Source organism: Bos indicus x Bos taurus, chromosome 7 (genome assembly GCF_003369695.1).
Source record: "Bos indicus x Bos taurus breed Angus x Brahman F1 hybrid chromosome 7, Bos_hybrid_MaternalHap_v2.0, whole genome shotgun sequence".
Lineage (NCBI taxonomy): Eukaryota > Metazoa > Chordata > Mammalia > Artiodactyla > Bovidae > Bos > Bos indicus x Bos taurus.
Genome location: NC_040082.1, coordinates 63,160,174 through 63,175,382, shown reverse-complemented (window position 1 = coordinate 63,175,382; position 15,209 = coordinate 63,160,174). Strand labels below are relative to the sequence as shown.

Below are 15,209 nucleotides of genomic sequence, written 5' to 3'. Positions count from 1 at the left end.
GACTGCAGCCCACCAGGCTCCTCCATCCATGAGATTTCCCAGGCAAGAGTACTGGAGTGTGTTGCCATTGCCTTCTCCGTAAGACCACTTACAACGTATTAAATATGAGCTGAACACTTTACCTATAGTATCTCCCACAATGTTGAAAATCCCATGAGCCAGGTACAACTATCATCTCCATTTTACAGATAAAGAAGCAGGTTTTCAGAAATCCAGAAGTATGATCGTGGCATAGAGTGGATGGCCAAGGTCAGGTTACCTGGCTCCAAGATTCTTAGACTTACGCTGCTTCACCCTAGCTCCTGACATCTGCAACCACTTCCCCTAATTTCCATCCTACCCACCCTCTTTGCCCCATCAGAGATGTGTTCTCAACCCTCTCGCCTGTTCCCAGTGACTGGTTGTGGCAAAGCTGCCCAAACACCGGTGTCTTGAATCTCATTCCTCTTTTCACCCTGCCAGACCCAGTTCTTCAAATATAGCTCCAAGGCATCATGGGCTTGGTGAAAGAACAAAGGGCAGGAGGATGTGTGTGTATAGACCGGCCTTCCTGATACCATCTACATGTTCAATTACCACATAATAGTCCACTTAGCTTGCATATCAGCAGAAGACAGACATGAACTCAGCCCGATTCTTTCCAGGGGAGAATCTAGGGTTAGGTTCCCCATGACAAAGGACCCATTACTGCCCAACTAGTCAAACACTAGCCTAGAGATAGGTATGGAATTATTTAGGGTCCCAGTGCTGGCAAAAAAGCAGAACTCAAGTCCAATTCCTCTTACCGATCCTGCTTGATTTCTAGATTCCAGCTCTAAGTAGGTCCAATTATTTAGGCATTTCTTCTGGAAGTATCTATTCAACCCTGTAGATACATCAGAAAGATGGCTTCCAAATTGCCTCCATCTTAGCATTTTTCAGCTTTAACTTCTTGATGCCTTGGGACTGTATTTTATTAAGACATCCCAATAGCCTCCTGGATCACTCTGGCTTCAACTGATTCTGGTCCAAGAACTTCAGGTAGCCTCTAAGCCAGCTGATAGTGCCCCTAAGCCTGGCATTTTTTGTGGGTCAGCTTCTCCCTTAGGCAGCGCTGCCTCAAGCCTGAGGCTCATTTACAACACAGCTAACACTTGAGTGCTAGTGTTAACACTGGTTATGTCATTTGACATTCAACCCTGTAGAGCTAGGTGATATAATCCCATTTCACAGTTGAGGAAACAGACCAGGACAGATTAAGTAATTTGCAGTGCCACACAGCCAGTGAGCAGTAGAACTGGGATTTAAAGCCAGACAGAATCCAGAGCTGATCACTCTGCAAACTGCCTTGAGGTCTATCCATGGGGAGCTGTGGAGGAGGAACATACTATGCTGCACCTGTATTAGTCTTCTACCCCCTCAGCCCCTAGATTAAAGCCGAAGGGTCTCCCATATCAGCAGTGTGTGATTCCATTATGCCAGTCAGGGTTCTCATACCCTCCTTAACATTTATTCCATTTAGTCTTCTCCATAGCCAAGGGTCACACAGATTAGCTGAGTTACCATTACTGTAAGATAGAAAGGTTTGGCTGCATTTCCAAAAACCAAAATGTTGTATGAGGTTATTGTAGAATTAGCTCCATTAGGGCTTGGTTGTTGTTAGCTCTCTAAAATATGGAAGTCAAGCCCAAGACGAACTGTCAGATGCTCATCTCTGCTGCTTCAATGGGATAGGAGCAGGAAGAATCTTGGGCACTTCCAAGGATCCTTCCTTGGGAATGATGAAGGAGGAGAAGTGGTGGTAGGGAGCTCTGGCCTAAGCCTGGAGCTCTAGTAAGTCTTTTCTAAGCCTCAGCTTAGATCCTTACATAAGTTTCAGTGTCCAACAACCCTCACAAAAAGTTTGTAGAATTATGAGCCTGTATGCATTTGCCAGACAAGCATCCTTAGCATTCTTCAGAGTCTCCAAATCTGAGTGACCCCTACATGGCTTGGAACTACTTGATTAAATAATCTACCAAATCTCCTTTTAGTCAAGAGTTCTCTAAGCTCTAGTGCCCTAATGAACTAGGTGACTTCTGAAACTATTTTAAGCTGCCACAAAGAGACTCCCTAGAATTAGGTTAACTTTAATAATGGTCAAGGTTATTACAATTCTTTCTATTCCCTCCCACGTTCTTTGAAATCAGCTCCTCCAAGCTGGGCTTATTCATCCATTGCTTTCCTGCTGTGTTCTCCAGAGCGGGCCTCCTGTCTACTTTAGGAAGAAGTACTGAACAGCTGCCCCCATCACCTGACCCTCAGGCCCCTGCTTCACAAGGTGGTTCTGGTCCAGAAATGACTCCTGGAAGGGCTTAGGCCCAGAGAACCTCTGAGAGCCACAGAGTGGATGCCTGGTGGGAAGAACTGCCCCACAGGGAAGGTCTCCATGGAGCCCTATTACAGGGAGTTTTTTTTTTTATTTCCACAGCAGATGAGGCAGCAATTCTTCTCTGAGGTTGGCTCTGAAAACACTTGCCCGAGCAAGCAACTGATTGACCCTGGGGAAAGGTGAAGCTGGAGAGGAGCAAATGTCTGTTAAAACTGACTTGGGCCACTTGGAGGTGGGAGGCGGGCTGTGCTTAGGTCAACCTGCTCAGGATCCCCTTTTATGCCCCTTTCCCAAGTGGCGCAACCAATGACCAGAGCATCCTCAGCACTGGGTCTAATTCGGTGAGGTTTTATTGTAGAAATGTGGCCCCTGTTGACCCAGGACACCCTAACCACAGAGTGCTGCAGGTGGAACCCGGTGCCTCTAGACCAGCTTCCCCTTCCCCTGTGCGGGCAAAGAAAACTGGGTTCTCGGACCCGGGCGGCACCCGTTTAAACTCTGCGTCCCCTCACTTCCCACCCCAGGGACGCAGCCTCTGAGGGCCATCATTCCTAAGTCCAGCTGAGTTCACATTCGGATCCTAGTGGGACTCTCCAGTGCCAAAGAGTGGGAAAGGCGGTAGTAGCCGCAAGAAAACGGCCACAGGGCAAGGAGTCCAGACAGGCAGCTCGAACCTAGCTGCGCGCTTGGCTAGCTGCACGCTCCTCTCGCCTGCTCCTTCGGCAAAGTAGGGAAGTCAGCTGGCGGCGAGGAAGGCTCCCTGGTCCGGGCAGATGCGCTGTCTTCAGGAAGGCACCCCGGCTGGTCCCGCTGCCCACGGAAGAAAGCCTCCACCAGGGGAGCAGCACAGTTCCCCGCGACCAGGAGGATGGGGACCCTCTGCAGCCTCCTAACGCCTCCGACTCCCTTGATGCACACGGTGCTGCTCGAGGGCGGGAAGGGTGTGGGGGGGTCAAAGTGCAGTGTTCCCAGGGGCATCAGGTGCACCCTGCCCAGCTCATACCTACTGCTGGTGGCGAGACCCGGACCCGGTGTGGCTACACCGGCCGCATCTTCCAGGGCGCGCGCGCGTCCCGCAGAGAGCGGTCGTGGGGCAGAGCGGCGAAGGCCGAGTGGCGCAGCTGGCAGCCGATAAAGAGGATGACGAGCGCCACGGAGAGCAGCAGCAGGAAGAAGAGCAGTAGGTAGGTGGGCAGGTCGGGCTTGGCGGCCGCACCGTCCCGCATCCCGCGCGCGGTGGCCAGCTCCAGCGGCAAAGCGCCCTCCGCCTTGACCGTGGCTGCCAGCGCCAGCGCGCCGCCTACCGCCGCCTCGGGGCCGCCCGTGGTGTTGAACACGTCGCCGTACATGGCCCGCGGGGCTGCCGACCCCCGGCCGCCTCACTTCGCTTCCATGGTGCGCCCTGCCCGCTCCTCTACGCGCGACCGACCGCAAGCCAGGTGCCTGCGGGACCGCCGGGACTGCGAAGTCCCGGACTGCTTCCTTGCCACCGCACTCAGCTGCCCTCTCTGCGGGGTGGTGGACCCCAGCGCTCCGAGCTGGACGGCTCGGCACCCGCGATCCCCGGACTTTTCAGATCTGTCACCGTCGCCACCCACGGTTCTGAATCATTCACCTGGGTTTACGGCCGTCCTTTCAGTTCAAACCCCAGCTCCGGTGAGCTCCAGGCTCCAGGACACCCCTGGGCTGCGGCGCTGGCGGAGAGAGGTGAGTGGTGCGTGCGGCCGCAGCTCGGGGTTCCTGCTCTGCACCTCCAGACACCAGTGCACCGAAGGCTCAGTCTGGGAGTCCTCCGCGTCCTCCCGCTGCCGAATCTCAGAGCAGTTCTGCAGCCTTGAGTCCCCGCTGAGACACCTGGTGTGCGGCGAGCCTGTCCCCGCTGGCTCCAGCTGCTGCGCTCCAGTCGAGAGCAGGAGACTGAGCTCCGAGGCGGCCCCGCGAGCTCCGGTCCCGGGCAGGGGGCGGGACTGGTGGCGACTGTCCCCGGGGAGCGGCTGCGAACCAATGAGAGCGAGAGAGGACAGGGCTGCGCCTGCCCCCGGCCCGGCCTCACATCACTCACGGAAGGAGGGACACACAGAGAGGGAGGGAGGGAGGAAAAACACAGGGTCACGGAAAGACAGATGGACGAGGAGCAGATTACAGACCTATGAACAGAGACACGCAAAACGGACACAATATGGACAGCAAACCGATTCGGAGACCAGCCTCAGCCACGCATGGACACCTGCTTTCGTCCTTCTCATTCATGGACATTCTCCCTCCAGGCACAGCCCAGTTGGCTCCCAGCCCCAAGACTGAGTAGTTCTGGGAGGGCCAGAAGGCTGAGCGCAAGGGCAGAGGGCTCCCAGATGAGCTGAAGCTGCTTCCTGGGGCCCCGATCCTCCCCAGTGGAGTGCACATGTGAGCTCACCTTCTCAGCTCACCTGGCCTGCAGTGCTCAGACACAGAGGGCCAGAGGTAGATGTGGCCCACCTGCTTGTAGCAGCCCTGGCAAACGCTTGGTGGCCAGGACAGAGGTGAGGGGTCAGCAGGACCAAGGGGGTGTCCCCTTTCCAGAAGTCCACACTGTTCACCTCCTTTGGAAGTTTTCCAAGCCTCCCAGATTAGAATGGGAACCAGTGCCAGCCACCATGGCCCCTGGGTTCTTCAGAAGCACTGACCGCCCTGGGCTGTCATGGTCTGGCATGGAACGGAAGCAGGCACTTGCCCCCAAGATTCTGAAGGATGCACTCCCTCACCAGTCAGGAGCGATGGTGCCTCCTTCCCTTTCGCACCGGGCACCTCACTTCTCACTTGAATCCTAGCTCCGAGACCCCTACAGGGTGAGCCAAGGGCACAACTCTGTCTCTCTCCCCCATCAAGGGGTACAGGATGTGGGAGAGCTTGGTGAGCACTGGCTGCAGGAACTGGTGGGAAGATGAGTTTATTGTTCCCCTCCCCCCAACTGCACCTCATACCTGCCCCCAGGCTTAATTAACAAGGACTAGTAAGGTGTGCAAGGCTGCCCTTGGCCAGCGCTCATTCCCTTAAAGCCCAGCTCAGCCCAGAGGAAACACCTCTGCAAGCTCTTTGCCTAACATGAAAATTTGTGAGCCTGAGTCCTGACACTACAGAGAGTCTGACTGCTTGCTATGTGAGATGCAGGAGTGCTGCAAGGAGATGCAACCAGTCCATCCTAAAGGAGATCAGTCCTGGGTGTTCATTGGAAGGACTGATGCTGAAGCTGAAACTCTAATATTTTGGCCACCTTATGCGAAGAGTTGACTCATTGGAAAAGACCCTGATGCAGGGAGGGACTGGGGGCAGGAGGAAAAGGGGACGACAGAGGATGAGATGGCTAGATGGCATCACCGACTTGATGGACATGAGTTTGAGTGAACTCTGGGAGTTGGTGATGGACAGGGAGGCCTGGCGTGCTGTGATTCATGGGGTTGCAAGGAGTCAGACACGACTGAGGGACTGAACTGACTGACTGACTGACTGAAGTCCTGACCCTACAGAGAGTCTGACTGCGTGCTGTGTGAGATGCGGGAGTGCTCCAGAGGCCCCCCTATAGTTCCACAGATGGGCCTGTAGGGTGCTTCCCTGGGCACAGAGGGGGATTTTGTGTGGTGTGGGGTGGAGTGGGACCTGGCAGGACTCAGCATGACCCCATCTGCCCTTTACGGTCCTGGGGCACTGCCCAGTGTGCTCCCAGGGCATAGGACCTTAAGCCGCTGTGCCTGGCTTCTGCTTAGCCCAGCTTCTCATTTTCCAGATGGGAAAGCTGGCTCTGAGAGGGGCAAGGCTTTATCCATGTTAGCACAGGGAAGCCTCCACGTAACAGTGTGCAGCAGCCGTGAATGTGGGCTACTCAGGAGAGGGGCAGAGTCCCTTTCTCTGAAGGCCTGAGCCATTTGAGACAGCATTCTATTTGGCCAGCAGGACCCTAGGGACCTTGTGTGAAACCTGAACAAGCCTTCTCAGGGCTGCCGTCAGCCAAGGGGAGAGTCAGCGAGTGGATTAACGGAGAGGGGTTTATCCAGGTGAAGCCCCTGCTGTCAATAACTCCCTGGGTTCTTTGTTTGCTTTTTAAGGTATAACAAAATTATTTTTAGTTGAATATTAATAGATTATTTTTCATTAAAAACTGTGCCTGTCTGAAATATATACAATGAAGGAAAACATCGAAATGTTTTTGGTTTGTAGCCTCAGTTTGTGGTTTGGCCTGGAATTTCCCTCTTGAGTTTGGGGAATCATTCCTAACCCTGCTGACCCTGCTTCCTGTCTACTCTGCCCCCGAGGTCAGGTAAGACAATAGACAGTGGTGGGAAGGCTGTGGCTCAGTCGGGAGGGCCTCAGCAGAAGCAGGGACAGGTTCCTGGTTTTGGACTATAAAGTAAGGGTTTATGGTAGGTGATTTCTGGCTCTGAAATAGTGCTGTGTTCCTCCAGGAAGTGAGCACAGAGCAGGGGGTGTCTGCAAGAGGGTCTGGTGTGGATAGAGAGTCCCCAGGGCTCCATTGCTTGTAGTAGGAGCAGAGAAATCTCTAGAAATGCTCATTTGTCCTCAGAGCTGTGGCTTTTCATCATCATATTGCATTTTGTGGAAGTAACACATGCATGGGCTTGCAGCCTGTGATTGGAGGAGCTGGGACTTGAACCTGGACAGTGGGCTTCTGTGTCCACTCAGTGAACCAGGACTGTGGGCCACCTCCGATTTAGAAGAGTCCTAGCAGCCATGATTCACAGACCTCCTCTTTCCGCAGGCCAAGCACTTGCTCCTCACAGCAACCTGTGCGACAGACATGCTAGCACCTCCATTTCCCCAAGGAGCAGGCTGCAACCTCGAGAAGCGGTGTCACCTTCCGAGGTCACACGGCCGGGTCTGGGCACCAAGGAGCCTCAGACTTGGCAGCTTGTGCTCATCCACTCAGTCTTTTTTTTTTTTTAATGGACTTAGAGTCTGTACTCGTTTTATTTTAATAATTTTATTTATTTATTTATTTTTGGCTGTGCTGGGTCTTCATTGCTGCACGGGTTTTTCTGTAGTTGCAGAGAGCTGGAACTGCCCTCTAGCTGTGGTGTACAGGGTTCTCACCGCAGTGGCTTCTCTTATTGTGGGGCACGAGCTCTAGGTCGCCTGGGCTTCAGTATTTGTAGCCCTCGGTCTCAGTAGCTGTGGCTCCCAGGCTCTAGAGCACAGGCTCAGTAGTAGTTGTGGTGGAGGGCTTTGTTGTTCTGTGGCATGTGGGATCTGCCCATCTCAGGGATCAAACCCGTGTCTCCTGCCTTGACAGGCGGATTCTTTACCACTGAGCCACCAGGAAAGTCCCCACTCAGTCTTAAGCTGCTTTTTCTACTGAGACACTTAGCAGAGAGAGTATGGTCAAACTGCCTTTCCTTTTGGTAAAGTTGGAGGAGGTCTTTTGCCCTTTTGGATGGGGAGGGGGGTCCTTTGGTCCAAAAGTGGGCGCTGTTTCTTTTTGGAAAGATGTTCAGAGCCCTGGGAGGGCGGTCACGTTCCCTGAATATTCCCCAGCAGGAAATGAAACAAGACTGGTGCTGAGTAAATGCAGAGATGAAGTTTACACAGCTTTTTACACAAGCCAGAGCGACCTTCCATTAGGGAGCTTTGTGTACCCATACATTTAAGTCGGGAAAGATTATGAAGGGGCTCGGAAGTAGGCTTTGACAGGCAGAGGTCACAGGGTGGGACCCCGGCAGGACCTCTTCCCCATTATGTGGTCACTGAGTGACACAGGCTCCCTCCCCGCTGGCCTGTCTGCCAAGAGACCAAGAGGCAGTGGTGCCTTTCCTGCCACGCTGGGGCCATTTGCTAGCCATTTAATGGAAACTTGAGAGACTGCAAGCCTTGTAGCCCCAGGATTTCATAAACTGTTTCTCTCCAGCCCTCCGTACCTGGTGAAGCTATTTTTGTTTCTTCCTCTTGCTAGGGGAATTATTATTATAGCACTCAGCATCACCAAGAGGCTGGGGTGAAGATCAAGGCTGAAATGCTGCCGTCTGAAGTTGGAGTTCATTGCTGCCGGTGTGGGTTTCCCTGTGATTACTGCGTGTATTCAGCTGCTGTGGAGTGGCCTCCGCATCCTCCATGAATGCTGGTGAAGCTGTTGCTCACAGACCTTTAATTCTGTCACCCCGGCAACATTTGGTTTTATTGTTTTGGTTTTGTTTTTGAGATGACTTTGGCAACTGTTGTGGTCGGTAACTGAGGTTGCTTTTTAAAACGTCTGTTTTAGGAACTAAATAACAAGTAGGCCAAGCCCAAGCTCTGAAATGAAGTGGTTTTTCCAAATGGAAACAGGCAGCAGGGGGCTTGAGAATGGTCAGGCCGGGCCTTTCAAGGGTTTGCAGTCTGGTTTGTGGAGCGGGAAAACTGGAGAAAGGATGGGGAATGAGGGAGAGATGATTCTGGAAGGAGGGAGCTCACTGAAGGGATCGGATCCCAGAAAAGGGCATCTCCACCTCTGTCCTCTGGTTCCACGGGCCTGCAGGTCTCTCGGGATCAGAGAGTGGGATGGAGAGTCAGGGAAGCAATTCCTGGGCTGCCTGGGACCTGACGTGCAGGCTGGGGGCACTGTCTCTGACTCTGGTGGTGGGATGTCTCTGGATGTTTTTTGGACAGTCTCACTGGTTAGTGGAGAAGGCACTGGCACCCCACTCCAGTACTTTTGTCTGGAAAATCCCATGGATGGAGGAGCCTGGTAAGCTGCAGTCCATGGGGTTGCTAGGAGTCAGACATGACTGAGCAACTTCACTTTCACTTTTGACTTTCATGCATTGGAGAAGGAAATAGCAACCCACTCCAGTGTTCTTGCCTGGAGAATCCCAGGGACGGGGGAGCCTGGTAGGCTGCCATCTCTGGGGTCACACAGTCGGACACGACTGAAGTGACTTAACAGCAGCAGCAGCAGCACTGGTTAGTGCCTCAACATCCTTCTCTTTGATCTCAGTGACATGTGACCTCACCTGCCTTTCTGGGTCCCTGTGTAGCCTCCAGCCAAGCAGGTTCCAGTGACATAAGACTTGCAGGTTACTGGGACATGTTGCCACCCCTGGGGTCCCATCACCTAGACTCCTCTGGGAAGGTCAGGGGTTTGCCTGAAGGTGAAACTGAACTCCTGCTGCTACCTGGCCTGGCCAGGTGTTGGGTGGAGTCACCAGTTGGGTCACTGCATGCTAAGGAAAGACCACTGCTCTGGTCAAGGATGGGAAGCAGGCTGAAGCCAAGTTGGAGCCAGTATATGCTGAAAGGGACAGGATTGTTGTTTGAAATCAGTAACCAGACTCAGGGACACCTGGCCTGGTGGGGTCCTGTGGTCCATGTTCCGATATCAAGGCATGGGGTACTCGGCCTATGAGGTTGCGCTTGGAGAAACACAGGGGCCCAGAAGTTGTGACAGGCAGCAAGGCTGGGCAGGTGTATGTTTAGTTAATGAAGAGGTACCCCAACCCACCCCATCTGTGGCATGTTGGAGAACTACTTCATGGAAGGGTCTGGGACTTGGTGAGGCCAGGGCAAAGAAACTCAGTCAGGAAGGCTGGCTATTTTTTAATTGCATGTCCTAAGGTTTAGGATACGCTCATCAAGTGGGATGCAAGATTATGTTGGATAGCACAGGGGTGTGATATTAAACAGCATTGAATCACACGATGCAAAAATTACTGTCTTGTAATCACCTTTAATTATTCTGATGATGGCTAGAAGAAAAATCTATTTTGGTCCTGGGTCAGTTCAGATCCTCTGAGAAGCACGTGCAAGAGATTTACTGGTAGAAATGCCTGTGATGGAGAAAAGGCATAAGAGCTGGAGTCTCTCGAAGAGCCTTAGGTGTCAGTGCAGATCTGACACCTCTAAGAGGAGAGGGGGAAGCAACGGCTTGGTATGTCTTACCTACGCCAGTGGAGCGGTAGTGGTGGAGGGCATTGTGAGAAGAGCCCCATCAGGCAAGAGGTGTGCAGCTGTGCAGCGCTGGGCTCAGAGGATGCTTCAAAGGGTCATCTGGGGCTGGGGCTGGTGACCCTTTACACAGGGCTCCTGAGGCTCAGAGGAAGGGGCAGCTGCCAGGGTTGAAGTCCAGACCAGACTAACCCCCCTGGGGTTAGCCCCCTGCCTAACCCCCAGCCCTAGCTAACTCTTTCCCTCTGGGCTTTCTCCTGGATGGGTGAGACCAGGCAGCCTCCAGCTGTTTTCTGATGGCTTTGACTGGGTGCTTCAGATTCAGAGTCTTCCAAGTATGAGAGTTACACTCTCTGAGTCTGGGCCAAGGTCAGAGCCCAGGGTCTCAGCCAGCCCCCCTTGAAGACGGTGCTTTGTGTGGTTTGGGGTATAAGTTTATGCATGTCCTGGGCAGCCTATTGTGGCAGGACCTTCTCTCTCTCATTGTCACTGGTGTTTCCACAGGCTTCCTACTACCCGATGCTATCCTCTGTGGTCCATCCGTAGGGGCAGATCCAGGTTTTGTGGAGCCTGCAGCTCTTACATCTTAGGGGCCCTCTCTGAGAACAACAGCACAAAATTAGATTTTAAAGTAAATATTTATTTAGAATGAGAAACTGAATAAAAATAAATTTTAAAAAGATGACCGAGATCTAAAAATATAGGAAAACAATCCCGACTGGCTTCTGGGACCATACCCTTCCATCATCACATTCCTTGGTACCTGGTGTTGGGTGACAGCTCCATGCAGGGTCCCCCTTCTGACCTTGCACCTTTGGGTCTAGACTCCAGTGAGCTGAGGTGGTGGGAGTGTTCCTGAGATCCCCAGTGGAGAGGGCTGACAGTACCTTGCTTCCAAAGTAACTGGCAACCCCTTAGTTACATGTGCTAACATTTGGAGGAAATGTATTTCTAATTCAGCCTCCTCTTGGCTGGATCACCCAAATTTCCATGGTTTCTTCAGCACCACACAACCCAAGGAAAAGTGTAACTGGGGAATTTGGAGGGGAAAACAATAGTCTTAGCTGTTGCTTTTGCAAACTTTATAAACACGCAATAGGTCAGCATGAGCTGGGGGGGCCTGAAGCTTAAGCCTCATAGCCTCATAGTAAACCCAGCTGAAGCCATCCTGAATGTGTCCCCTGCCAGAGGCAATCCTTAGATCTTGCCTGAGTCAGTGACATACAGTGGCTCCTACTGAGCTTTTTGAAATAAAACTCATTCCCCTTAATTTTTATTCTGGTTGTAAAAGTAGTATTTGGGCATTACTGAGAAAATACAGACAAGGGTAAAGGAGACAGTGAAAGTCATCCTGGAATAAAACCCATCCGCAAACAGTAACGATTTAGAATCTCACTCTTCTCCCAGCCCCTGCCAGGGGTTTGACATGACACTGATGTTGACAGGTTGGAACCTCCGGACATCAGCATGTCATGGGCTTGCATTATGTTCCTCCTTTTGGTCTGGCTGGTTGCTCTAGAACATTCCTGATTGCCAGACTCCATTACTTTTCCTACCCAAAGCCCTTTAAGGCTCAGATGAGGGCCTGACCAGAAGACGTGACACAGCTGGGGGTCCTGAGGAGCAAGATGCCCATTTTGGCTCCAGCATGTTTGAGAGGGTGGGAAGGGGTCTCTACTTGTTCACAGACCCAGATCTGTGAGCTGAAGGCTGGTCCTGCTTCCAACTCTGTCTGAGATCCCTGGTATAGGGTGTGGGCAACAGTAGAGATGGGATTTACCACCAAGGAAGAACTGTGAAGGGTCATTAGGCATAACCTTAGGGTTCAGGTGTGGTTGAACCTTTGCCTGGGAGGTATAAGGGATGGCTCAGGTGATCTGTACCCCAACCATGGCCGAGGGCAGCACCAGCTAGAAAGACTTGGTCTGAGTCAGCAAGAAACCCTGGGTTTGGGGCCTGCAGGGAGGCGTGTCTCCAACTCCTATTGTCAGTATATCCTTCTCTTGGCAGCCCCAGAGTTAGCCTCCCAGGCAGCCTGCAGGGAGGCTGGGCTGGGATGGGGAGCTTCAGCTCACTCTGCCTCCAGATTCTGCTCCAGAGCTGGGGTCCCAGGTGAGCACTGAGGGGCTGACTCTCCTCTCAGGGGTTGAGTCCTGGCTCTGCATGGACAGGCATGCCTCCCTACTACCCTCCCATCTCAAGGGCCAGGCTGCAGACCTGGTTCTCTTCTAGAGGAGACTCTTCCATGGTGGCGGGACCCTGGCAGCTGGTCCGGGCTTCCCACAGACCCTGTCTTCATGTACGCAGATCCTGAAGCCACTTCCTAAGCTGACAGGAGGTGGGAAAGGAGAGACATCCTCTGACAACATTTTCCATCCCTGACTAGAATGAGGCAGAAAATCCAGGTTTACACAATTTTTCAAAATTGTGTAATTAGAAAATTATTTCTAAAAGATTATTCCTAATTTCCATAAAAGATAATTATGTTTTCCTTTTTTTCTTCCAAAGTTTTAACAAAACAAACAAACAAACAAAAAACTAGGTTTCTCTCTCATCAAAGTCCTAGGGATCCCAGTTATCTTCATTTTGGAAAAGTCCCTCCCTGCAGCCAGTCACTCCTGTTCCACAGCTGCCCCTCAGGCAGGACCCGGGGGATGTGGGAGATGGCTTTCATTTCTTCCCTGTCCTTCCACCTCTGGGCAGTGTCATCTTCTCCAAGATCCTGGTCAGAGACCATGGGCAGAAGGAACCAAGGATGTGGGGTCAGGCCAGAGAAAGGGCCCCTGCCTGAAGAAACAGCACATTGATCATGAAGAAATCTGAGAGAATGTCCTTGATGGCGAAGGAGGGATGAATATGTCCACCTGATTCATGAGGAAATGTGATTATTTTTTAAAAAGTTTTAAGTGAGAGAACTGACGCTGTCCTTTAAGTGGCATTTTAAAACCTAAATTAGAAACTACATCAGCATTGCCATTTGATGCTGAAGTGCAAGAAATTTGACCTGTTCGTTCCCTGGACTCAGGCTCCCAGGTCAGAAGTTAGGGGGTCTCCATCTGGGAAGGTTTCTCCTGGGGAGTCATGTGTAGTCCCTATACCCCAGTACTACTGGGGAAGGGGCTTCTCCCATCACTCCCTAAGGAGGCTGCCTGTGGGCTCTCTGTAAGATGGGAGACGTGGGCTGGATGACTGGGCATCATCTGGCCCCTCTTTGAAAAAGCCTTTGAAAATGACATCCCCAAAGATACAGTGTTGAGTGGGTTTTCTCAACTGGAACCAAAGAGGGAAAACAGGAAGATGCATGGGAGTGTTAAGGGCACTTGAGATACGCCAGTCCCCCGTCCAGCCTGGCTGCGTCTCGAGTTTACCCGCCCAGGCAAGACTGGCAGCGTCCTGCACAGCCCGTAAGGGTTGCTGAGCTATGCAGCGGTATGCTCAAGAGACCCACTCTGTTTCTCCTCATGGTACCCCTTCTCCCCAAACCCTTCTGAATCACCTGGGAGCTTTAAAAATGCAGGTTCTGTCCTCAACCCCAGAGATCTGAATCTAGCCTTTGGAGCTGGGAGTGTATGTGTGGGTGCACGCACATGTGTGTGTGTGTGTGAGAGAGAGAGATGTCCTCAAGCACTGACCAAGGCGCCCTTCTGCGTGTCCTGACACCAGTGATCCTTGTAGGCAGATGGCAGTCAGACTGTCCAACATAAACTGCCTCAGGGAGTGGATGACAGATTTAACAAAGGAGTCGAATGATCGGCTTTTGAGTTTCAGGAGTCGAGGCCTGGATATAAGGTTTGGAATAAGACACGAGGAGGAAGGGGAAGGCTGTGGACAGCACACAGAATGCCTTTGGGTGAACTGTAAAGAGGTGTCTTTCTCCTTGGCAGGGCAAGGGCAGATTTTAGCCTGAGTGAGCCCTCACCCACAGCAGGCCACACACTGCTGTGCCATATGGGGTATTCCTGTGCAAAGGCAGGTTTCCCCATCCCTGAAACTGAAAGAGATCTCCCTGATCTTGGGGCAGGGTCAGGTTGGAGGTGAGGACAGCAGAGCTGGTGGGGACACGAGGCGACCTTAGATGTTTGGTGGGTCCCTGAGAGGGGGCACAGGGCCACTCTGCTTTGGAACAGAGAACAGAAACCCAGATAGTTTTGGGGAGCAGAGGGAGAGAACAGATACCTTTCTTAGGTAGAGCCCTAGGGAGGAGGCAGAGGCCCCAGGATGTGGACAGCTCCCCAGCCCCACTGGGTATGAGGCAGCAGAATGGTTCCTGAAAGCTCACCTTAGCACCCTGTGGTAGCACCAGGGGTGGGGTGTGGGGCACAGCTAGCTTCCTCCGGCTCCACAGTGGTTTGGAGACTGCAGGAGGGCTTGCGTGCCCGTGCTCTGAGAAGGCCATGAGAGTGGCAGGAGGTATCTGAGGATGGCTTTTGGATGGGAATGAGGGTCTGTGTAGCAGGGACTTGCAGGACTGACCTTTCAGAGGCAGAGAGAACAGTGGTGGTGGACAGAGAGGACCACCCACCTTCAGCTGCAGAACCGAGCGCCAGTTCCGTAGGTGTGGGGACTCAGAACTGAGACTTCTGTCACTTCAGGGGTCAGAGCCTCACAGAGATCCAGTAATGGGAAACTAGCATGACAATCTAACCCACTTGAGTTTGTGGATTAAGAATGATATACTATGCAAAGAAAACCATAAGTAAATACCTAATAATGATCTCTGCATGGTAGGACTAAGGGCAATTTTCATTTTCTTCTTTTTGAGTGCTGCGGCTTTTGACAATTTCTCCAGTGACTATGTTTGCTTTTTAAATGAGAATAATAATTTCTTTTGAAAACAGTAACTTGCTTTTTTTTCTCTCTCTCTTCTCTGGGGTTCTCATTCCTTAAGTGCCTCATCCATCATGCTTCCTTCCACCCCTTTGACCTTCCCTCCTTGCCTGGGCCTGGTAGACAC

The 15,209-nt window shown here is 52.3% G+C and overlaps 1 protein-coding gene across 1 annotated transcript; it reads right to left on the bottom strand.

Moving 5' to 3' along the window:
- Window positions 1-2,676: 2,676 nt before the first annotated feature.
- On the bottom strand, window positions 2,677-4,419 carry SMIM32 (small integral membrane protein 32). Its single transcript, XM_027546436.1, has one exon. It carries the CDS (start codon window positions 3,697-3,699, stop codon window positions 3,388-3,390), a length of 312 nt encoding a protein of 103 aa, XP_027402237.1. The 5' UTR covers window positions 3,700-4,419; the 3' UTR covers window positions 2,677-3,387.
- Window positions 4,420-15,209: the final 10,790 nt, after the last annotated feature.

Excerpts from the sequence above, each read along its gene's own strand:
- SMIM32 (XM_027546436.1), bottom strand. The coding sequence starts at position 3,699 with ATGTACGGCGACGTGTTCAACACCACGGGCGGCCCCGAGGCGGCGGTA.